The sequence below is a fragment of the Salarias fasciatus genome, chromosome 2 (assembly GCF_902148845.1).
Source record: "Salarias fasciatus chromosome 2, fSalaFa1.1, whole genome shotgun sequence".
In the NCBI taxonomy this organism is placed as follows: Eukaryota; Metazoa; Chordata; class Actinopteri; order Blenniiformes; family Blenniidae; genus Salarias; species Salarias fasciatus.
In genome coordinates, this window is record NC_043746.1 from 13,949,152 (window position 1) to 13,974,387 (window position 25,236).

The 25,236-nt window shown below is 42.6% G+C and overlaps 1 protein-coding gene across 8 annotated transcripts in view; it reads left to right on the forward strand.

Annotated features, from left to right (window-relative positions):
- LOC115397429 (protocadherin gamma-C5-like) overlaps positions 1-25,236 on the forward strand; it is a 292,251-nt gene that overhangs the window by 93,439 nt on the left and 173,576 nt on the right. The window contains exon 1 of one of the 8 annotated variants that reach the window (XM_030103869.1): positions 4,288-6,674. The exons of 5 other annotated variants lie outside the window; for them this stretch is intronic. In XM_030103869.1, coding sequence (XP_029959729.1) covers positions 4,299-6,674 — 2,376 coding nt within the window. In that variant the 5' untranslated portion in view covers positions 4,288-4,298. Of the gene's footprint in view, positions 1-4,287; positions 6,675-13,626; positions 16,060-25,236 lie in introns of those variants that run through there. 2 more of the 8 variants (XM_030103868.1, XM_030103958.1) reach the window with 2 other exon arrangements.

The following is a 25,236-nucleotide window of genomic DNA, read 5'->3' on the forward strand; positions in this document are numbered from 1 at the left end:
TTTCTGTGTCATTTCTTTTGAAATGTAGTTCTTGTTCCGCTGTACCTTTAAGGTATCTGAACACGTGTTTCACTGTGTTCCAATGTTCCACTGTTGGTTCAGCGAAGTGTTGAGACAGTTTGCTGACCACAAAATTTATGTCTGGTCGAGTACATGTGGATAAGTAAATTAAACTTCCCACTGCTTCTCTGTACTTCCTTGGATTTTTCATTCTTTCTGCATTTTCTGTGTACACGAGTTGTGACTCACATGGGGTCTCTCTGGATTTGCAATCCTGCATTTCAAACTTCTCCAGTAGTTTATTTACATATTTCTTCTGAGACATTTTAACCTGATCTTCTGATTGGTCAAAATCTATCCCCAGAAAATGTTTCAACTTTCCAAGATCCTTCATTTTGAATTTCTCAGCAAGCATGGTTTTTGCACGTTCGAGTACATTGTCACTATTGGCTGCCAAGATTAGATCGTCAACCCAGATGATCAAAATTACTTTCTCATCATGTTTCTCTTTTGAATATACACAGTGATCGGCCGGGTTCTGAACAAAGCCATTTTCAATCAGATGTGTATGTAACACAGTGTTCCAGTTTCGACCTGATTGCTTTAAGCCATAAAGTGATTTTTGCAATTTCCACACAAGTGTTTCCCCTGTTTTTGTCTTTTTCTCATACCCTTGTGGTTGTTCGATGTAAATCTCTTGGTCAATGGGTGCATGTAAATATGCTGTTTTGACGTCCATTTGATGTAAGATTAGATTTTCTTGTGCTGCTTTTTGCATAATCACTCTTACACTTGTCATGTCAGCTGTAGGTGAGAATGTCTCCTCATAGTCAGTTCCTGGTTTTTGGCTGTAGCCTTTTGCCACAAATCTCGCCTTGTATTTGTCTGATCCGTCACTGTCACGTTTGAGTGCATAGACCCATCTGCCCCCCACTGTCTGTTTACCTGGTGGTAATTTTGTGAGGCTGAACGTCTTGTTTTCCTCAAGTGATCTCATTTCCTCATCCATCGCGCTTTTCCAGTGCTTTGACTTGGTTGACACCATTGCGTCCTGGTAAGTTTGAGGAATGTCACACACTGCCCTGTAACACGAATCAATACACATCTGCTGTTTGTCATCAGCATCATCAGTTTCAAATTCTTGAAGGTGAACTGGCCTTCTCCTGGTTCTTGGAGGATTTCTTCGTGTTACAGTTTCAGTGGTCTGTCCTTGCTGTGTCTCTTCAGTCTTGTCAGGTAGAACGTCAGACATGTCACTCTGAATAGTGGAACTTGGTACATTGTCCTCATTGTCATCTGGCCTGGAATGTACACCTCCATCACAATATTCTGTGTGTGACTCAGATGTCTGCGTTTGTTTTTCGTTAGTTGTCATGGTTGTGAATTTCACCAACCTGTGTTTTTGGATTTTTTCTGAGTTTGGATAGTACACCAAATATGCTGGGCTGTTTTTATCGTAACCAATAAAAACACCTTCTTCACATCGAGAATCGAGTTTGCCTTTCTCTTGTTTGTAAGCAAAACAAACTGATCCAAACTTCTGTAGCTTGGCTATGTTCGGCTCTTTTCCTGTGAAAAGCTCGTATGGGGTTTTCTTTGTGCGTCTACTGTAGCACCGGTTTCTCACGAAAGCTGCCGTCTGCATAGCATAGTTCCACAGCTTTTTTGGTAACTTGCTTTCTAGCAGTAAACATCTCCCCATATCGCAGAGGGTTCTCCAACCTCTTTCTGCTGTTCCATTTTGGTGAGGTGAATAAGGTGCAGATGTCTCGTGTCTGATCTTATTCTTGGTTAACAGCGCTTTGAAATCTCGACTGGTAAATTCAGTTCCGTTGTCTGATCTGATACATTTAACTTCACCATATGGAGCTACATCAGCTAAGAACTTTTCTGTTGCTTGAACTGCATCACTTTTGGATTTCAGAAAGTACACAAACATGGTGCCTGAGTAGTCGTCTGTAAAAGATTGTGCGTACCTGTGTCCCTCTATGCTTGGTGTTTGCATGGGACCGGCTAGGTCAGTGTGAACAAGTCGTAAAGGTCTGTCAGCCTTTCTGTCGGGTTCTCTGTTCCTTGTCTCTGTGAATTTTCCTTGTGTACACACTTCACATAACTGTGTTGGCTTAGCTGCGTTCCCTTGAATCTCCATGCCTTTCACAACACCTTGTAACTTTCGCACATCATCATAATTACAGTGACCCAAAATCTCATGCCAAGTTTGTATATCATGACATACTTTGCATTTATCATTTTCTTCAACAGTATGAAGGTAATACAAGTTCTCTCTCTGATGAATGTCAAACCTGCTTCCTTGCTTGGTAACCATGTGGCTGTCCCCCTTCTTGAAAGTGATTGTTGCGCCTCCATTGGTTGCTCTTGCCACTGAAAAGATGTCCTGTGGATACGAAGGCATGTACAGGGCATCTCGGAGCTGTGCACGTTGTCGTCGTCCATCGTTGTCTAGCAGATAGATCACCGCTGTTCCTCTCTTTTGTGCTGTCCCACTGCATTTGGTCCCATCAGCTAACTCCACTGAATGTGTCTCCGGCTGGAACGTAGTATCGAAGCTCTTGAATTTCTTGATGTCATTCACGATGTGGGAGGTTGCTCCTGCATCGACCATAATGCCTTTCATCTTTACATTGTAGTTGTCCCTTGTGTGCTTGGCCTTAAAGAGGTGGTCTTCATCACTGTGGTGCTCTTCCTCAACTTTTCTGGCATTGTCTTGTCCACCCTTTTTCTTGCACAGAGATTCTTGGTGTGTGTTACTTTTGCAGTGGCTACACCACACTTTTCGATAACATTGTCTTGCTTTGTGTCCTTTCAGTCCACACTTGTAGCATGTCAGACTAGCATTTTCATCTTTTCTGCTGTTGGTGGGTGTCTTTGTGGGGACTCGGCCTCGTCTCATGTGTGTTTTCATCACATTATCTGTAGACTCCGCCACTTTCATTTTCTCTGACTCTTCAAAGATCCGTAGTCTTCTTTTAAAGTCGGTGAATGTAACTGTGTCTTCGTTTTGCGTTACATGAACAGCGAGTGGCTTGAAAAAATCTGGTAGCCCATTGAGAACCATGGCTACAGTCAGCCCGTCACTTAAGCTTTCACCTGCATCTCTCAGAGCTGTGATGATGTTCTCGGCTCGTATCAAATATTCTGTAACGCTCTCATTTTCTGTCATGTGCAGCTTGGTCAGGGATGTGTACAGGTTTATTATGCGTGGTTTACTTTTGCCAGAATAATGCTCTTTCAATATCTTAAGAGCTTTCCTGCCATCATCTGGTGCTTCATGTCTTATCAGTGATAGGCTCTTATCATCTATCAGTCTTACTAGCTCAGCATAGCAGTCAGCATTTTTCCTTGCATCTTCTGCTAGTCGCGCCGCATCAGCATCGGCAGGAGGTTCATTCAAGATAGTCTCTTTTAGCTTCAGAGTGTGCAAACATCCCAAAAACCTTGTTTCCCAGAGGTCGTACTTATCTTCTGAGCCATCAAACAAAAGTTGTGGTGCCAAGACTCCAGTGGCTCTACTCGCCATTTTGTTTTCACTTTTTCTTCTTCTTTAGCATCAACTCTGTTGCACGGTGTGTTAGCTTGCCTGGATTCATTTCAGTCTCTTTGGCTTCCGAGTTATACGTCTCTGTAGAACAGCTCGCTCATCTTCACACTGGTCATCATGCCGAACAGTCTCTTTAAGCTCCGTGTAATACTTCACGAAAAGCTTTTCAGCTAAAGCTAGCACGTTCGCTCGTTAGCTCCTGTCCACTGCTCCGGCGCATGTCTCTGGCTCTGGGCCCATAACCTGTAAAGCTTGAGAAGCGCAGTGGCATCTGCGTGATGAAGAATGAGCGGAGCTTGAGTCAATCTTCTTATTCACTCCTCAGACGTCTTTATTTCTTCATCATTTCCTCCAGATTTAACACACGTTTGCTCTCAGCGAATCGAACAGATTGGAGCACAATGATGACGTCAGATGTGCGACTCTTTGTCAAACAGAACATCAACATTATTTACATAGAGTAAGGGCGCCATCTATTGGCAACACTTAACAGGCGTGCAGCTCCGTTTGAATCTCATGCACTGTCACTCGACACCTTTCTGTACTTCACAATTAGACAATTAAACATTTTCACTCACGGTGGCGCTGTAGACCACACAATCTATTTCTCTTTTGGACCTTTTCTTTATGGTCACTCTTTCAAGAAAGGAGCGTTGAGGCAGTGGAGGTCTTTCCCCTCTTACATGGTTCGTTCGCTTTTTCCTCTCTCTTTTAATTTGATGGGATATCACTGCTGATCATGGATCGGAAGGCAATCCAATTTCAGACACGTTGGTTTTGTTTCCTCGTCTGGCTGAGCAGCGCATATGGAGACATGAGCTACTCTTTCCCGGAGGAACAGAAACGAGGGTCGGTCATTGGGAATATCGCCAAAGATCTTGGGCTGGATACTCGCGCACTCTCCAACAGACGACCCCGCATTGACACCGAAGGAGCTGGTGAACGCTACTGTGACATCCAGCTGAACACCGGAGAGCTGGTCGTTGCTGACAGGATGGACCGAGAAGCGCTTTGTGGTGAAAAGGCTTCTTGCGTCCTAAAATATGAGCTCGTGATGGAGAATCCTCTCGAGCTTCATCGTGTTAGCCTTCACATTCAAGATATTAATGATAACTCTCCACAATTCAACGAGAAAATGATCAATTTAGAAATTCAGGAGTCCGCAGACAGGGGCGCTCGTTTTGTGTTAGAGGAGGCGCACGATGCGGATGTAGGACAGAATGCAGTTCAACAGTACAGTCTGAAGAAGAATGAAAATTTTATTCTAGATGTTAAAGGAAACGCAATTGAGCTCGTTCTTGATAAAGAGCTCGATCGAGAAAAACAAAAAGAAATCAATTTGCTCCTCACAGCACTAGATGGCGGCTCTCCTCAGAGATCAGGTACTGTTGTCATACATGTCACTGTGCTGGATGCCAATGATAACGCCCCAGTGTTCAGTCAGTCCGTTTATAAAGCCAGTCTGCCTGAAAACTCTCCTTTGGACACTGTGGTGGTCACAGTGAGTGCAAGTGATGCAGATGAAGGAGTGAATGGAGATGTGACTTATGACTTTGGACATGTGAGTGAAGAAGTGAAGAAGATATTTAGTATTGATCGGAAAGTTGGTGACATACGTGTTATTGGAGCTGTAGATTATGAAACCGCCACATCGTTTGAAATACGTGTTAAAGCAAAGGATGGGTTAGGACTGTCATCGTATGCCAAGGTAATAATTTCTATCACAGATGTAAATGACAATGCCCCTGTTCTCAATGTGAAATCATTAACTAATCCCATACCTGAGAACATCCCACCTGGGACAGAGGTGGGCATCATTAATGTGCAGGACCGAGACTCTGAGAAGAACCGACAGGTCCGCTGCTCCCTCCAGCAGGGTGTCCCTTTTAAGTTAGTTCCATCTATTAAAAACTATTATTCTCTGGTGAGCACAGGACAACTGGACCGTGAAGTGGTGTCTGATTACAACATTACAATCACTGCCACTGACGAGGGATCTCCACCTCTGTCCTCCTCTAAAAGTGTTCAGTTGTCTGTAGCTGACATCAATGACAACCCACCTGTGTTCGAGGAAGAGTCGTACAGCGCATATGTGAGTGAAAATAACAAAGCTGGCTCCACTTTATGTTCCGTTGCTGCTCGAGACCCTGACTGGAGACAAAACGGTACCGTGATTTATTCACTGTTAGCTGGAGAGGTGAACGGTGCCCCGGTGTCCTCGTATGTGTCTGTGAATGGAGACACGGGGGTGATCCACGCTGTGAGGTCGTTTGATTATGAACAGTTGAGGAGTTTCAAAGTGCAGGTGATGGCCAGAGACAACGGTTCTCCTCCCCTGAGCAGCAACGTGACAGTCAGTGTGTTCATATCAGATGTGAATGACAACGCTCCTCAGATCTTGTACCCTGCCCCGGAGGGCAACTCCTTCATGACCGAGCTGGTCCCCAAAGCTGCACACGGAGGCTCTCTGGTGTCCAAAGTGATCGCGGTGGACGCGGACTCCGGACAGAACGCCTGGCTGTCCTACCAGATAGTGAAATCCACTGATCCGGGACTTTTCACCATCGGTGTCCACAGTGGAGAGATCAGGACACAGCGGGACATTTCTGAATCTGACAGCATGAAACAGAACCTGATCGTGTCAGTGAAAGATAACGGACAGCCCTCTCTGTCTGCCACCTGCTCCATGTATTTACTGATTTCTGACAACTTGGCTGAGGTTCCTGAGCTGAAGGACATTTCTTATGATGAGAAGAACTCCAAGCTGACTTCCTACCTGATCATTGCGCTGGTGTCTGTGTCCACCTTTTTTCTGACTTTCATTATTATCATCCTGGGTGTGAGGTTTTGTCGCAGGAGAAAGCCCAGACTGTTGTTTGATGGAGCAGTGGCCATCCCCAGTGCTTATCTCCCTCCAAATTATGCAGATGTTGACGGCACAGGAACTTTACGCAGCACCTACAATTATGATGCATACCTGACAACAGGATCTCGAACCAGTGACTTTAAGTTTGTGAGCTCTTACAATGACAACACGCTGCCTGCTGACCAGACTCTGAGGAAAAGTCCATCAGACTTTGCTGACACTTTTGGAGACGGTGACAGCTCTCCTGAGGTAGGCACAAAGCCAAAATCAGTCATGCCTTTCTGAATCTTCCTTTTTTGCCATTTTTTTTCTGCAGTTGTGGCAGGATGTTGGTCAACTGTAGTTTTTCACTGTTTTCCTCTTCTTTGCTTTCATTCCAAACATATTTTTCTCTATGTTTATGGCACGAATTTCAGCGACAAACGTAGAAACAAAAATAGAATGTATTTATTGTCATTGTAAGTCGTACAACGAAATTGCACGTTAAGTCTCCTCGCTAAGTGCCAATTTCAAACTACCAAAACGACAAGATAAAAAACAAAAAGAGTATAAACAAGAATGTTTATGTATGTCCCTATGTTTATACACACACATATACATACATACATACATACATACACTCACCCAAACTCACCCATGTAGCATGCGTGTGCATATGCACACCCACACATGCAACCTAATAATAATAAGAAAGTATTTACATCACTCAAACAGCAACCTACTCAAAATTGCATAGATTTTCATAAATGACACAGCAGCATCAGGACGTGTTTAGTACAGTGATGGCTCTTGCATACAAGCTGTTTTTTAGTCTGTTTGTTTTGTTTTGAATGTTCGAAAGCATCTGCCAGAGGGCAGCAGTTCGAAATGTGCATGTACTGGGTGGGTTTTGTCCTTTATTATGTTTTGCGCTCTCCTGAGGCAGTGGGAACTGTAGAGTTCCTCCAAAGATGGAAGGGGACATTCGGTGATCTTCTCAGCTGTGCTAATGATCCTCTGAAGCGTCTTCCTGTTTGCTGCTGTACAGGTGAAGAACCACATGCAGATACAGTACATGTGATGCTCTGTATGGAGCACCTGTAAAAAGACACAAGCAGTTCCTGTCTGAGGGAGTTGTTTCTTAGAGTCTTTAAAAAATAGAGTCTCTGCTGTGCCTTTTTAATGATGGCTGTGGTGTTGGCACTCCAGGTCAGGTCCTCTTGCATGTGCGCGCACCCAGAAATGTACAGCTGGAGACCCTCTCCACACGATCTCCAAACTTTATCCCCACCAATAAAGAGGGGAGATAGATCTGTTTTCTTCTTCCTCCTGAAGTCCACGATCATCTCCTGTGTCTTCTTGGTGTTCAGGATCAGGTTGTTCTCTGAACACCACGCAGACAGCCTCTCCACCTCGTCCCGGTGTGCAGACTAATCCCCTCCAGAGATGAGCCCCACCACGGTGGTGTCGTCAGCAAACTTTATGATGCTGTTGCTGAGGTGTGTGGATGTGCAGTCATGCGTGTAGAAAGTGTAGAGTAGGGGGCTCAGCACACAGCCCTAAGGAGAGCCAGTGCTGAGGCTGATGGCTGAAGAGACATGGGAGCCTACTCTCACCCTCTGAGAACGATCTGTCAGCAAGTCTTTGATCCACTGGCAAACAGAGTCCGATAGTCCCAGGACGTTCAGCTTTGACACCAGTCTGTTCTGTAATATTGTGTTGAACGTGGAGCTGAAGTCAACAAAGATCAGGCGTACATAGGTCCCCTCTTGCTCTAGGTGGGACAGAGCAGTATGAAGGACTGTTGTTACAGCTTCCTGTGTGGATCTGTTTGCCCTGTACGCGAACTGAAGAGGGTCTAACCCGAGATGAAGGATGGAGGTGATGTGGGACTGGACAAGTTTCTCGAAGCATTTAGTGATGATGGGTGTTAATGCTACTGATCGGTAGTCATTTAGACTGCTGATAACTCTTGTCTTGGGGAGGGGGACAATGATGGAGGACTTCAGGCAGGGGGGGACAAGTGGCCTGACTCAGGGACTGGTTAAAGATCATTGTAAAGACCCCCGCCAACTGAGCCGCACAGCACTTACAGTAAGCACCTGTCCGGAGATGCCGTCAGGGCCCGCAGATTTCCTTGGATTTTACCGTCGCCAGTATGCTCCTCACCTGCTGTTCCTCCACCGTAAAGGGACTGCTGCTGTCTCTTGGAGGGTCTGATGAGGCCATCTGCTTTCCCGGTATCTCAAAACAAGCAAATAAATTGTTCAGCTCCTCTGCTAGTAAGGTGTCACCATCATCCACTGACAGGCTGCTGGGTCTGTAGTTGGTAATATGTTGGACCCCCCCGCCAGACCTGTCTTAAGTCATTGTTCATGAAGCAGTCCTCAATCCTCCTCTTGTATGCTGCCTTAGCCCCTCTGATTCCCCTCCTCAGGTTAGCTCTGGCCACAATGAGCTCTCAATCCCCAGACCTGAAGGTGGTGTTCCTCTCCCTGAGCAGGCACTGCCCTGTTGAGTCATCCAAGGCTTCTGGTTAGGATTGACTTTGATGTGCCTGTCCACAGTGATGATGTCTGTGCAGAACTTTATGTAGTCCAGGACCACTGTGGTGTGCTGCTCCAGGTCCTGTTGTTCAAACACCTCCCAGTTTGTCATGTTAAAGCAGTCCTGCAGCTGCTGAGATGCAACTTCAGGCCAGATCTTAATGGTTCTGGCTGTGATGGGTGCACTTCTTCTAAAAATATTTTTCCTTAATGTTGTCCATGGTGCTGAATCAAATTCACAGCATGTTGTTCAGTCAGCTGTACCTTAAATTTCATCATTACGATTACTCTGACAATTTATCATTTATCGTTTGTCATAGCAATATGCACTCAGAGTATTACGTTGATTATACATTTCATTTGATGCTCAGTATATACAGTTTATTCATCATATTGGAGATCAACAACGTGCAGTGTTTTCAGAAAGCTCATACTACTCTTTGAATGAGGACTGGCCCCCTCCTGTGCTTACTTCCACCCAAAATAGTCAGATGTTGATGGAACAATAACTTCGACTGTCAGACACCATTATCTGACTTTAGTTTGTGAGTTCGTACAACACCTTGCTGATAAGACTTTGAGAAAAGTCCACCAGACTTTGCTGATGTGTTTGGAGATTCTCATTCTTTATATATGGGGGCACATTTCATCCAATCTGTATTTGTTTTGTCTTCCACTTTTTTATTGCCTTGTTCATCCTGAGAGCTTCACTGCATATGACTGCCTTTGAGTCCACTTGTGTCTCTTGTCGCTGTCCTTTGTGCTGAAACCTTTCTTCCCTTGACCTTTGACTGATGTGATGCAAATAATCACTTTCTCAATTTGCCTTTCATTGTCCATTTGATGGGTGTGAGTTCATGTGAATTGTTTTGTATGAGTGATGTATTTTTTTTTAAATTATAGTTATTATTATTATTACTATTCATGAAGAAAGCGGCTGTATTTCATTTCAAGCAATTAGATTTCATTTTATGATTTTTTTTGTTGTTATGGCTCATGGAAAAAGAAGAATTTGAAAAATTGTGTTGGAAAAGTCCATCAGGCTTTGCTGATGTTTTTCGAGAGTCAGATGGATGTCCAGAAGCATGCCCATGTCATGTCATCTTGTGAATCCAGCTGTTAATTACAGCAAACTCAAGTCATATGCATGGAACCATCCACCTTTTGAGCTTTATCATTCATTTTAATGCCATTTTTTGCAATGTATATCTGACAATGGCGATTCTGATGAGCATATCTATGCATTTCCTTTTCTTTTTTGACATATCTGTCCTTTGCAAAATAAAAATCAAAACATTAATCAGCTCAATTCTCACAATATTAGAGCCTCTGAGTTCGAGGAGTAGTTACGATTTCTTTGAACACTTATTGATAATCCGTCAGAATATATTTTAATGCCATCTATCATTTTACTGTTACTCTCGTTGTTGTTTGAAACCAACTTTCCTTTATTCCTCTCCCTCTCAAGCACAAACTGCACACACACAGACTCAAACTGCACACAGATACTGGGTATTTGATACATCAGCATGGCTTGTGTTTACAGTTTCGAAGCTCACACTAACGTTTGTGATACATATTTAAAGTGTTTTCATCTATTTGATTAGATAATCTTTTTTTTGCTTTAATTAGTTCATGGGTTCTACAATTCTACAATTTCATTGAGCAGACGCTTTTGTCCAAAGCGACGTACAACACAAGCAAGAATATCGACATAAGAAAGAAAGAAACCATTAGTACGTAAATGCTTCAATTGCTTCAAGTGCGATTGGTCAAGGGAGTTGCCATCAAGTTGCAGAAGAGGAGCCACTATCCCCTTTTTTGTTATTTTTTTTTTTTTTTTTTTTTTGTGTGTCGACTTAGTCAGTGGTACATAAGTGCTGGGTTTTAGAACACCTGATCTATTCTTCCCCGAACATGGGGTCGGATTAAGACCCTAGGTGTTCTCTGAACAATTGAGTCTTCAATTGTCTCTTGAAAGTAGAAAGAGACTCGGCGGAACGCACCGAGTTCGGTAGTTCGTTCCACCATTTGGGAACAACAGAGGAGAAGAGTCTGGCAAGAGATTTAGAGCCGTGCTGGGCTGGAAGCACCAGACGTCTCTCACATGCAGAGCGAAGAGGGCGTGAAGGAGAGTAGACCTGGATCAGGGAATCCAGGTAGGCCGGAGCCGTTCTTGTCAGCGTTTTGTAAGCCAGGAGGAGAGATTTGAATTTGATCCTGGCTGCAACTGGAAGCCAATGAAGGGAGATCAACAGAGGAGTGACATGAGCTCTTTTGGGCTGGTTGAAGACCAGACGTGCTGCTGCATTCTGGATCATCTGTAGAGGTTTGACTGTACATGCAGGGAGACCCGCCAGAAGAGAGTTGCAGTAGTCAATGCGTGATATCACGAGAGCCTGAACCAGAAGCTGTGTGGCCTGTTGGGTCAGGAAGGGTCTGTTGTTTCCTGTTGATGAATGTGATTGCAGTTTTTTTTATTTTCATGAAACTGAGGTAGCTTGCACTATGATACCTTACTGTAGTTTGTATTTTATTTGCTTAGTAGATCAAACCCACATGCACCTGCGTACACGCACGCACACATTGTCAATACGGGTTTCTGAGACATCAATAGCCATAACACCTTCATTATGCTTTGATATTTTAGTTTTGTAATTTTTTTCCCTCCCGTGAGTTTTCTGAAGGCTGTTAATTATTTAACTGGACACCTAATAATTTTGAGGTGTTGCTTAAAACGAACGTCATGAATGTTATCCTCTGAAGGAAAGTCCAAGCGTCACTGAAGTGGCGTTATGCTTTTCTGCAATGTTTGTGTCAACTCATTTGAAAAGTTTAATGAATTACTTGTTATCTTAATTAGAACATATACATTCACACGTCTCTCATCTGATGAGCATTTTAATTGTAAATATTTGAGTTCCACACAACATATCTTGATATGATATGCACCGTATTTTAATAAAATAAAGTTATATTTCTGCATCTTCCAGCACAATATAAATACAAATCAATTTTTTGTGTGTACTCCTTCATTTGAACAAAATAAAATGAAAAGTAAAATAATTCATGGTGTGGCTCCTTTCATCATCTATAGAATGAAACATAGAAATCAACTAAAAGTTTCAGTCTTCACTGGAAAAGGGAATCATGTCCTCAATATAGACAGTGATGATCTTCTTCGGTTCAGTCCTGTTGCTTCAGTCTAATTTATCGCGTTTAGGAGAAGGGTCCCCGGAGGTTCCCCTGGTGGGGATGTGGCCTCCACAGCGGGCATGTCAGTGGTTTTATGTTTGGGTTTCTCGCTGAGTTTCCTTTGTAAACTTGCAAGGTGCTCGCTCAGCTTCGAGGTGGAATTTTTCGCTGTCGATGAACGCTTTCTTTCCGTGCGCTCTGCCAAGCTGTGAAGAGCAGACGTTATTGCCATGTCTTTTACCGCAAAGTAATGTCGATACTTCCAAACATCAGAATGGTCCTGCCAGTCTCCCGCTCCACGGTATCTGTTCATCGCAACACGTCTGTTGTTTCCACTGTCACTAACTGCGTAATGGAAACGCGGCTCGTATGTCTATATGCAGAGGTCTATGTATCTATATCATAAATGTCTATGGTCGTCCACCACTGACGTCGCACCGCTAGTACGACATTGTCACGCGACAGTTTCGCGAAACGAAATCACGGTTTACGCAGCCTGCTTTCAGGTAACGGTGATTTAATTACTCTATTTGCAGGCGTAATACCTTACTATACTCGTTACTTGAAAGAATAGTAGGATTGTCATCACTGCCAATGAATGTTTGGTTGTTTTTTTTTCCCCTGTTAAATATGAAGGAGTTCGGGCACAGGAATGCTCCAATTCACCTCTCCCTTGTTCTGAACATCTGTCATTGCTGGGATGTGTTGGGAAACGAGTTAGGAAACATATGACCACACACACACCCAAGATTAAGATAACTATGAGAAATGAAATGAAAGCTATACTCCTGCTGAAGTTCGTAATACCACACATTTGCATTTTTTATGTCACTGATTTTATATTAATGAGGTGACATTGAACTTAATGAATTTATTGTCAGCGATATAAAGTTAAATTTCCGAAATAAATCTTAGTGAAATTTGTTCACATTGAGCCTACAGTTTAAAAGTATTTTTAGGCCAGCAGATTTAAGATACTGACGTTTTTTTTTTTGTTTTGTTTTGTTTTTTTTACAAGAAAGAAAAATAATTATCACATCAAACGTAACATCTATCTACCTTTGATTGATAACTCATGCACAGTGTGCCTCATGGTCAATCAGTTATCTCCACAAAGTGGATTTAAACAGACATACATCATAACAGTCTCAGCTAGTCATGAGACTTTTTTTATAACTTTTTTACGTGAGTCAGCTGCATAATTTATTAGTAATGACCCCATTTCACTTGGAAATCATTATAAAATAATGAATAAAGAAATAAGACTTGACGTTTTTAATCGGTATAGCATGCAGCTCCGTTTGAATCTCATGCACTATTGTCACTCCACACCTTTCTCTACATCACAATTAGACAATTAAACATTTTCACTCACGGTGGCGCTGTAGACCAGACAATCCATCTCTCTTTTGGACCTTTTTTTTATGGTCACTCTTTGAAGAAAGACGAGCGTTGAGGCAGTGGAGGTCTTTCCCCTCTTACATGGTTCGTTCGCTTTTTCCTCTCTCTTTTAATTTGATGGGACATCACTGCTGATCATGGATCGGAAGACAATCCAATTTCAGACACGTTGGTTTTGTTTCCTCGTCTGGCTGAGCAGCGCATATGGAGACATGAGCTACTCTTTCCCGGAGGAGCAGAAACGAGGGTCGGTCATTGGGAATATCGCCAAAGATCTTGGGCTGGATACTCGCGCACTCTCCAACAGACGACCCCGCATTGACACCGAAGGAGCTGGTGAACGCTACTGTGACATCCAGCTGAACACCGGAGAGCTGGTCGTTGCTGACAGGATGGACCGAGAAGCGCTTTGTGGTGAAAAGGCTTCCTGTGTCCTAAAATATGAGCTCGTGATGGAGAATCCTCTCGAGCTTCATCGTGTTAGCCTTCACATTCAAGATATTAATGATAATTCTCCACAATTCAACGAGAAAATGATCAATTTAGAAATTCGGGAGTCTGCAGTCAGGGGCGCTCGTTTTGTGTTAGAGGAGGCGCACGATGCGGATGTAGGACAGAATGCAGTTCAACAGTACAGTCTGAAGAAGAATGAAAATTTTATTCTAGATGTTAAAGGAAACGCAATTGAGCTCGTTCTTGATAAAGAGCTGGATCGAGAAAAACAAAAAGAAATCAATTTGCTCCTCACAGCACTAGATGGCGGCTCTCCTCAGAGATCAGGTACTGTTGTCATACATGTCACTGTGCTGGATGCCAATGATAACGCCCCAGTGTTCAGTCAGTCCGTTTATAAAGCCAGTCTGCCTGAAAACTCTCCTTTGGACACTGTGGTGGTCACAGTGAGTGCAAGTGATGCAGATGAAGGAGTGAATGGAGATGTGACTTATGACTTTGGACATGTGAGTGAAGAAGTGAAGAAGATATTTAGTATTGATCGCAAAGTTGGTGACATACGTGTTATTGGAGCTGTAGATTATGAAACCGCCACATCATTTGAAATACGTGTTAAAGCTAAGGATGGGTTAGGACTGTCATCGTATGCCAAGGTAATAATTTCTATCACAGATGTAAATGACAATGCCCCTGTTCTCAATGTGAAATCATTAACTAATCCCATACCTGAGAACATCCCACCTGGGACAGAGGTGGGCATCATTAATGTGCAGGACCGAGACTCTGAGAAGAACCGACAGGTCAGCTGCTCCCTCCAGCAGGGTGTCCCTTTTAAGTTAGTTCCCTCTATTAAAAACTATTATTCTCTGGTGAGCACAGGACAACTGGACCGTGAAGTGGTGTCTGATTACAACATTACAATCACTGCCACTGACGAGGGATCTCCACCTCTGTCCTCCTCTAAAAGTGTTCAGTTGTCTGTAGCTGACATCAACGACAACCCACCTGTGTTTGAGGAAGAGTCGTACAGCGCATATGTGAGTGAAAATAACAAAGCTGGCTCCACTTTATGTTCTGTTGCTGCTCGAGACCCTGACTGGAGACAAAACGGGACCGTGATTTATTCACTGTTAGCTGGAGAGGTGAACGGTGCCCCGGTGTCCTCGTATGTGTCCGTGAATGGAGACACGGGGGTGATCCACGCTGTGAGGTCATTTGATTATGAACAGTTGAGGAGTTTCAAAGTGCAGGTGATGGCCAGAGACAACGGTTCTCCTCCACTGAGCAGCAACGTGACAGTCAGTGTGTTCATATCAGATGTGAATGACAACGCTCCTCAGATCTTGTACCCCGCCCCGGAGGGCAACTCCTTTATGACCGAGCTGGTCCCCAAAGCTGCACACGGAGGCTCTCTGGTGTCCAAAGTGATCGCAGTGGACGCGGACTCCGGACAGAACGCCTGGCTGTCCTACCAGATAGTCAAATCCACTGATCCGGGACTTTTCACCATCGGTGTCCACAGTGGAGAGATCAGGACACAGCGGGACATTTCTGAATCTGACAGCATGAAACAGAACCTGATCGTGTCAGTGAAAGATAACGGTCAGCCCTCTCTGTCTGCCACCTGCTCCATGTATTTACTGATTTCTGACAACCTGGCTGAGGTTCCAGAGCTGAAGGACATTTCTTATGATGAGAAGAACTCCAAGCTGACTTCCTACCTGATCATTGCTCTGGTGTCTGTGTCCACCTTTTTTCTGACTTTCATCATTATCATCCTGGGTGTGAGGTTTTGTCGCAGGAGAAAGCCCAGACTGTTGTTTGATGGAGCAGTGGCCATCCCCAGTGCTTATCTCCCTCCAAATTATGCAGATGTTGACGGCACTGGAACTTTACGCAGCACCTACAATTATGACGCCTACCTGACAACAGGATCTCGAACCAGTGACTTTAAGTTTGTGAGCTCTTACAATGACAACACACTACCTGCTGACCAGACTCTGAGGAAAAGTCCATCAGACTTTGCTGATGTCTTTGGAGATGGTGACAGCTCTCCCGAGGTAGGCACAAAGCCCAAATTCATCTAACTCTTTTAAAGTCTTTCTGAGCCATCCTTTTTTTCTCTTTCTGGCTTTTTTTTTTTTTTTTTTTTTTTGTCTTTTCCTTGCATTGTGTCCCATGTTTTCTTTTTTTCTTTTCCCAGTTCAGCTTTCAGCTTTATTTACATAGCATCAGTTACAACATAGTCATTTCTGGAGACTTGTACAGAGAAAACCCAACAGTTACACATGAACAAACATCGGTCATCGTGGAAAGAAAAAAACTCCCTTTTAACAGGAAGAAACCTCTGCAGTATCAGGCTCAGAGAATGTGGCTTTTTGCTGGTCCGGTTCGGAGGAGGGGATAGAAAGAGAGAACAAGATAAAACCGACAGATTGATTTTCTGGCTCCGATTGATGTAGGTGTATCAGATGCAGGAGTCCTCAGATGAAGACTGTCGTGGGATCCTGGGGGGGCGGGGATGGGGGTGGGAGGGCAGTTAGGAATTGTTCACTCCCAGTGGGTCCAGGTTGTCTCATTAGATCAATGGATCAGCTGTTGATTGATGATCTGTTTGTGATTCCTCAATCAGAGCAATGAGAATCATTTTAAATTCTAAAAGGAAGCCAGTGAAGAGAAGCTAACATTGGAGTGATGTGATTTCTCCTACTGGTTCTACTCAGAACTCCTGCTGCAGCATTTTGAATCAGCTGAAGACTTTTTAGGCAGTTGTTGAGGCCCCCTGATAAGAGGAATTACAATAGTCTACTCTAGAGGTAACAAATGCATGGATTAATTTCTCAGTGCTGTTTTGAGTCAACATGTTCCTAATTTTAGAAATATTACCAAAGGTAAAAGAATGAGGTCTTGTTTAATCTGGGAGTTCAAGGATAAGTCCGGGTCTGAAGTGACTCCCAAGTTTCTCCCAGTGTTCCTGAAGGTTAAAGTAACACCATCCAGAGTCAATATATGCTTAAACATTTTTTTTCTCAGGTGGTTTTGGCCAAATATAAGAATGTTTGTTCTGTCTGAATTTAGGAGCAAAAAATTAAGACTCTTCCAGGTTTTTATGTCAGACAAGCTTCTAGTTTGACAAGTTGATCAGTGTCATCTGGCTTCATAGGTAGATCGACTTGTGTATCATTTGCAAAAAAATGGAAATTGATAAAGTGTTTCCTGATGATATTCCGTTTAGGAAGCATGGACAATGTGAAGAATATAAGTCCGGGGACAGAAAAACACGGAGCCCTGCAGAACTCCATGTTTAACTTTGTTCTGAGCTGAAGAGTCATCATTAATATTAACAAAAGTGAACCTCTCTGCTAAGTGTGATCGAAACCAGTCCAGTGCTGTCCCTCTTTTTTTTCTTAACTTTGTTTTTTGTTTTTTATCAAACAGGCCATGTTTGTCTTCACCCCGTCTTAAAATAACTTTTCCGAAACCCATCATGGTTACTGGGAGATATCTTTTTCATCTTTTTATCTTTTTCAAGTGTAATGTAGCTGATAAGAGACTTTTCAGGCAGGACGAAATCAGTCTGTAGAGGAAAAATCCAAACAAGACATAGCCATTTGGCATATTTAGATCAGTCCACGTAAGAGAGAGGCAGTGCTTGTACAATTGGATCACTGAGCAAGCCAACTGTTTGAGGGCTTTGAACAGGAACAATCTGGGGGTAACAGATCTTTCCTGGTGTGAACACCCCTCGGTAACCGATGAAGTCCCAGAGAGTCACAGCAGCAGTGATTGGGAGGTGCATCGTTTATGAAAGTCAGTGTGACCAGTGAGGAGCTGCAGATGCAAGGCTGATTGACCTTAACTGCAGCAGGGTCAGTTAGCTGTTGCAGAGCTGGTGTCTAGCTGATACAGAGCTGGAGGCTGGTAGCCTGGTGGAGGCTTGCTGTTGCAGAGCTGGAGGTTGTCAGGAGTGAGGAGTTTTTGTCAGTGCCAGGGTTGGGACGGTTACTTTAAAATTGTAATCCGGTACAATTACAAGTTAGTTGTCAAAAAAACTTGACCAGTAACCTACTGTAATTACTTCAATTAAAAAGTGAGGTACCAGATTACTTTTAGTTACTTTTAGATACTTCACCAGCAAACATAAAGTAAATACATAGACAAATGCAATGTGTCATCTTCACGGTGTATTGATGACTCGACACACAGCAAACACAAAATGCTCTTATGTTATGAACTCTGCTGAACTCTGTGTGTCCGGCCCCAATGAATACCATCTAACCTACTGAGAATCTGACTTTCTTTCATTCTGACTCAGGACCAGCACCATCAGTTCAAACTGTGTTCCTCTAGTATTTCTACAGTACAACACCAGCACCAGGAGCTGTATTCACAGTGTTAAGAGACATTTATATTATATACTAAATATGTTGTGTAGCTGTACTGCCGTAGTGAGGAGCAGTATTTTGTGTTCAGGTATGCCATGCACAGTATTTTTTCAAGAGTTCAGAGTTCATTCATTCCACAGTGACAGAAGGTAACATGCACTCTCCAATAAATCCTCCATCCAGGCTGAAGATATTATTGCCTCCATCAGATTTTTCTGAGTTCAGCCTGGTGAGGCTGCAGTTCTCAACAGCAGGTTACTGACAGGTAAGCAGGCTAGTAAAACTTTACCTTCACTGTGAGTTCAGGTGTGTATCACACCAGCAGATGTTTCTTCAGGTTTGATAATGACTCACTGGATGTTGAGAGCATTTTCACAGCTGGGAGGCAGAATTCACGTTGTACAGATAAGTTATGTTCCTCATCTGATTTAAATACAAAATTACGTCTAAGTTTCCAAGCAAAGAATGAGTTTCTCTCTCTGGGAGCAGCCATGACTCAAGCAGCAGGTGGTAAAATCCATAGCATCGCGGGTTGTTTCATTCACGGTTAAACATATAACAGTAGAGCAGGAGGGTGCTCCAAGATCAACATAGCCATCGATGCGGCGTCAATCCTTTATATATCTTCGGCGTCTATTGTTTATGGTGGTGTTGCGGTTTGTGCCATAAAGTGCTGTCAAGTACCATAAAGTGTCACAATGTCTGTATGGCCCGTATGTCTGTTAATTCTGGTATATTCCGTCTGATTTTCAAAAGCAGTTCTGCTCAGTAATCCGTGTTTTTATCAGATATACCTGTAACAAGATTGTATATTTTTTATGTACTGTAGATTACAGTTAAATTTTTTTGTGTCCTAATTACGTTACATGTAATGCGTTCCTCCCCAACCCTGGTCAGTGCAATATGCATTTCTGATTGATACGCTCATTGCACTTTTTAGTTGATTTGAGAATCTCACAAGAAAGCACAGTATATACAGTATATTCTTAAAATGCTTTGTTACTCAGCAGTGTGCAGCCTCTGGGAAAATTCAGACTGCTGTTTGACGGAGGACTAGCCATCACTAGTGCTTATTTCCTCCCAAATTACACAGATGTTGACAGAACAGGAACTTTACGTTACACTTACAATTATGATGTCTGCCTGACAACAGGATCTCAAACGACTTCAAGTTTGTGAGTTCTTACAATGACAACACACTGCTGATCAGACTCTGAGGAAAAGTCCATCAGACTTTGTTGATGTTTTTGGGGATTCTGATGAATCCTGAGAGCTTTACTGCAATGGCTGCCTTTCCGCCTATCAGTATGCTTCACTGTTGTATCTTTTGTCACTGTCCTTGGTCCTGAAACCTTTCCTCACTTGAGCTGACTGACATGATACAGAGTCACTTTCTTCTCTCTTCTTTTTTCTTGCCTTTCATTGTACATTTATGATGGAGTTTGAGTTCAAATGACTGAATTTTTCAAGATGATATAAGCTTATTATTATTATTATTATTATTATTATTATTATTATTATTATTATTATTATAGACGAAGCCAGAAGTGTTTTTTTTTTTCATTACAAGCAATGGCATTTTTTTAAGGATTATTACTAGTATGTAAAAAAGAATTTTGTAAATATTCTTCTGTAAAGAATATCCTGTCTCTGCTCCTCTACAATAATCTGTCTTATAGTTGAATGCTTTCATTCATTTTAAAACTCATCATTATTCGCATGTTTGTGCTCATTGTGTCTGTAGGGACACGTGGAATTGGCTTCTCTTCATTCCACCTTGTGTGTGTGTGTGTGTGTGTGTGTGTGTGTGTGTGTGTGTGTGTGTGTGTGTGTGTGTGTGTGTGTGTGTGTGTGTGTGTGTGTGTGTGTTTAATTTAATCTGCACATATCTATTTAAGAGAAATCCAACTATTATTCCTTTTCAGTTCATCCATATTGGAGTATTACATTAAAACAATTTTCATTCATGCAGGTTTGTGTTTTAGGTCATTGTTCTCTTATATGTTGAAAAATGTTCCTTCAACAGAGCAAAGCAGCGTATTAAATCCATTATACACATCCTGATCTATATGGTTGTTGTTGCTACATCAGGGAAAATATACAAACTGTTAAATATGTTTCAAACAAGATTTTATTGGTTTAGATGGATGCATAAATATAAAGCATATTTGAGCATATAGCAGATGAGATTTGTATCCTTGACATTCAAACAAGCCCAAGAAACAAAAGTTCTCTACAACTGCATATCATGTATTTTCAAAAGTAATATAGGACTTTGAACCTGTACTTAAAGGTTGGGTATATTTTTCAAAATGTCTAATACTGTTTGTAGCTTCTATATGCAAATAAAAAAAGACAAAAAGAAAAAAAATCAGATCCTTAAGGAAGAACCAAACAAATACAATAATCGACAAAAGAGACTTTCCTTTAGTGTTCCCTACATTAACTTAATTTTAAAAATGCAACAGAAGTGTTCTGTGTTCTTTTGCTCATCTATAGTTCAGGGTTTTACTATTTTATAGTTTCATGAAAAAGTGTCAGATGTGCAATGAAATCCCACTAAAAAGACGTGATATGTTCCATAGTAAGCTGTTGATACAGTTTTTTTTTTTTTTTGGCCGTTTCATTTGTTAAATCCTATGATTCATTTGCACATCTTGCGTGATAGTTCAACATCCTTTAATTCATATTTTGGAATTACCTTTTTTCATGAGTGTGATATCACAAGCCTATTCCAACAATTCGGAGGCATTAGGTATTGCCTTACAGTGTTCATTTGTTTTTAAATATGCATCTCAAAATGCATTTAAAATATCCAAAGGTAATATATCTTATTTTGCTGTATTTGTCCAAAATTGTGTGACTGTTGCACTTTCTCTCTCAGTCTCTTGGTGACGCTCTGTTATAATGCCTGACTCAGGGATGCTCGTGTCTCACTCTATCTGTGTCAGTGGAACTGGAGTATTGGGTTAGAGCCGAGGGCTTTCTGTGTGCGCGCATTTGCGTTTGTGTCTGTGTGCGTTGGCGTGCGTGTGAGACTGAGGGAGAGAAGCAGAGAGGCTGCGTGATGTCTGTGTGTGTGTGGGGGGGGGGGAGAGAGAGAGAGTGGGGGGGGGAGAGAGAGAGAGAGAGAGAGAGAGAGAGAGAGAGAGAGAGAGAGAGAGAGAGAGAGAGAGAGAGAGAGAGAGAGAGAGAGAGAGAGAGAGAGAGAGAGAGAGAGAACTCTGCTGGAAATGGGACAGAGAGGGAGGGATGCAGGCTGACAGCGTCCCTAATAGAGCATGATTAACTCAGCCAGAGGAGCAGGGAATCGTTGGATTACAGCAGCATTTCCATTCCGACAGAAACGCTGTTTGGATGTTTTGTCGACGAATTTTAGTTGCAATGATGGCACATCCTTTTATGAAATCATATTTTGTAAAGGGCCGTCGTGTAAACTTAAAATGGTTGTTGCATACTTTAACATTTATCCTCTGTTGTGGTTTTTCGTTCGAAGAAGTGCGGTATGTTCTTCCAGAGGAGAAACAGAGGGGCTCGGTTATCGGAAATGTTGCGCGGGATCTTGGACTGAAGGTGGCGGAGCTTAATGCTCGCCGTGCCCGGGTTGTTGCAGAAGGTACCAGACTTCTTTGTGAACTGGACACTGCATCAGGAAACCTTTTGATCAACCAACGGATAGACCGAGAGGAGCTCTGCGCGCAAGCCACCGTCTGCATCCTACAGTATCAGCTTTTACTTGAAGATCCGCTTCAAGCATTCAGCATAGTTTTGGATATTGCTGATATAAATGACAACAGCCCAGTATTTGCCGCTGGCGAAATAAAGCTGGATTTAGTGGAGTCTACTGTTCTGGGGAGGCGCTTCCCCTTGGAGAGCGCACATGACCCGGATCTAGGCACCAACTCTGTGCGCCATTATAAACTGAGCCAGAACGAGCATTTTGCTTTGGAAATGAGCACCCAAATAAACGGCAATACCTATCCCGAACTAGTGCTTAAAAAGGCTTTGGATCGGGAGGCACAAGCTGAACACGTACTGAAAATCAATGGAATTGACGGGGGAAAGCCAGCCCGATCAGGAACAGCTTCTATCTACATCCGAGTTTTGGACGCCAATGACAATGTCCCAGTTTTCAGCCAACGAGTTTACAAGGCATCCGTGCAAGAAAACTCACCAGTCGGAACTGTCGTTGCAAAGCTAAATGCCACAGACTTTGACGAGGGCATCTATGGACAGATAACTTATTCTTTCACTCACCTGTCTGACCAGAGTGGAGGTGTATTTGAAATCAACCAATCGAATGGAGAAGTCCGTGTGACAGGACTTATTGATTATGAAGAAGCCAGTTCACACGAGCTGGGTGTTCAGGCGAAAGATGGTGGTGGTCAAGCTTCTCATTGTAAACTTATAATTGATGTTATTGATGTGAACGACAATGAGCCCGTGATAGAAATAAAGTCGGCCTCTGCTAACTTGGCTGAAGACTCTAAGCCAGGGACGATGGTTGCTCTGATTAATATTTATGATCTGGACACAGGAAGTAGCGGACGCGTCACATGCGCAATACCAGATCACGTTCCTTTTAAACTTGTGTCCGAGGTAAAAAACTACTACATGTTAGTGACTGACGAAATGTTAGATAGGGAACTGCAACCACAGTACAATATATCGATTACAGCCACCGACGCTGGCTCTCCGCCTCTCTCAAGTGTGAAAGTAATGGCAATTGTTATTACTGATGTAAACGACAATCCCCCGGCTTTTACACAGCCTGAATACAATGTCAATGTGTTGGAAAACCAACCAGTTGGTACTTTTGTGATGAAAGTGAAAGCAGATGACATTGACGATGCATCTAATGCTAAGATATTGTACCAGATATCAATGGAAACGAACTCGGAAATGTCGTCTTTTCTCACCATCAACTCGGACACAGGGGAACTGTTTACCTCGCGCTCATTTGATTACGAACAGCTGGTTCACTTCCAAATTAAAGTGTCAGCTCGAGATGGAGGCGGGCCTCCGCTTTCCACAACATGCACCGTAAATGTTTTCATTAAGGACCAAAATGACAATGCCCCAGTCGTCCTTTATCCGGTCCAAACCTCCGGCTTTATCGCTGAGGACATAGTGCCAGTCGAAGCGCCCAGAGGATACCTTGTAACTAAAGTTGTCGCTGTGGACGCAGACTCTGGCCATAACGCGTGGCTTTCGTATAGAATAATGAAAGCAACGCGTCCTAACCTGTTTATGGTCGATCTGCATTCAGGCGAAATTCGAACCCTTCGTAACTTCATGGCGGACGATGAACCAAAACAGACAGTCGTTATTTTAGTGACAGATAACGGGCGGGAGTCTCTCTCAGCCACGGCCACTGTCAGCATAATGCTGGCAAACGGTCTCCCAGTTTTAAGCGAACTTTTCGAGTTTGCAGATGAATCACAGGACAGCAATAACTTAACACTGTATTTGATAATTGCGTTGTCTGTTGTTTCGTCATTATTCTTCCTTTTAATCGGGGGAGTATTTTACTTTAAACTCTGTCGCCGTAGTTACGTCTACCGGTCCACGACAGCGACTCTCCCCGTGTTCCCCACAACATACTGCCCCTCGACTTTTACTGACTTCAGTCGGTGCGGGACGTTGCTCAAAGATGATCGATATGATCCCTTCTTGACCACCGGGTCTTGGAGGGGCGATTTTCGTTTCGGGTCGAGTACAGACACTGACACATTAAAGAAAAGGAGCGCTGCTTATCAGAAAAATACACTGAGGCGCGTGAGTGCAGATAGAGGCACTCTGAAGGTGAGGGCAGGTGCACCGCAACCTTGTTACGTGATCCAGTGAGACACTTACATATTACATGATGTTATTGAAAGAATATTTAACTGCCAAGTATGTTGTAATTCATATTCTGTGTAAAAGTTCAATATATATGTCGACCCAAGTGTTATGTAAGTTTTCAGTGTTATGGTCTTGCTTAGTATACTTCAAGTTTTCTACTGAACCTCAACTTTTTCACTCGCCTGATCTCAAGCACAGTCTTAGTCTTCTTGAAAAAAATATAATACAGATGCATACATAAAGTGTTTTTTGTTCTCTTACATTGACCTATATTTAATTTGAGATTTTGTTGTGCTATAGTATTGATTTTGTCATCCAGATATTTATTCTCATCCTATTAACTAATATCCTTCATCCCTACAATTCAAATGCTGTAATAAAATTTAAAAAAAAAATGCTAAGTTAATCAAAAACTTGTTGTTTAACCTCATATCACAGGTAAATCAACAAGAATTTGTTTGTACAGCTGGATTGGAAGATGTTATCACCTGTTAAAGTAACACATGATATACCTTTCTGACTTTTCTGTATTTTCCCAGGCTCGATCTTCTGTGAGTGTAAATCTTAAAGAAATGCATTAATAACTGTTACATTTGTTGTTGTTTTATTACACTATTTAGAATTAAAATGTACTAAAATTTGACTATGTTTCATTTTTTCCACATCAACCATTTGTTGTGTGACCGATAAAGTAAGTAGGTTGCACGTCTCACTGATTTGACAATGTTGCCACTGCATTTACCAAAAAAGTAAGCTAGGGCAGAACATGCTGTTTTTTTACCCTCATTACTGATCTTAGTCACAAAATATCTGAATGATGTGTGAAGAATTTTAACAACAAACACTAAAGCCACAGCATGAAAGCCTGGCCAAAGTTATGTCTCCCATGTCAACAATAGAATAAATTCCACTTACATGATTTAAAGTGGGCTGTCATTCCCATGACAACGATGTGCTGATTGGCTGATAACGCAAACCGGCAGTCACACACCCTCCTCCTTCAGTGTG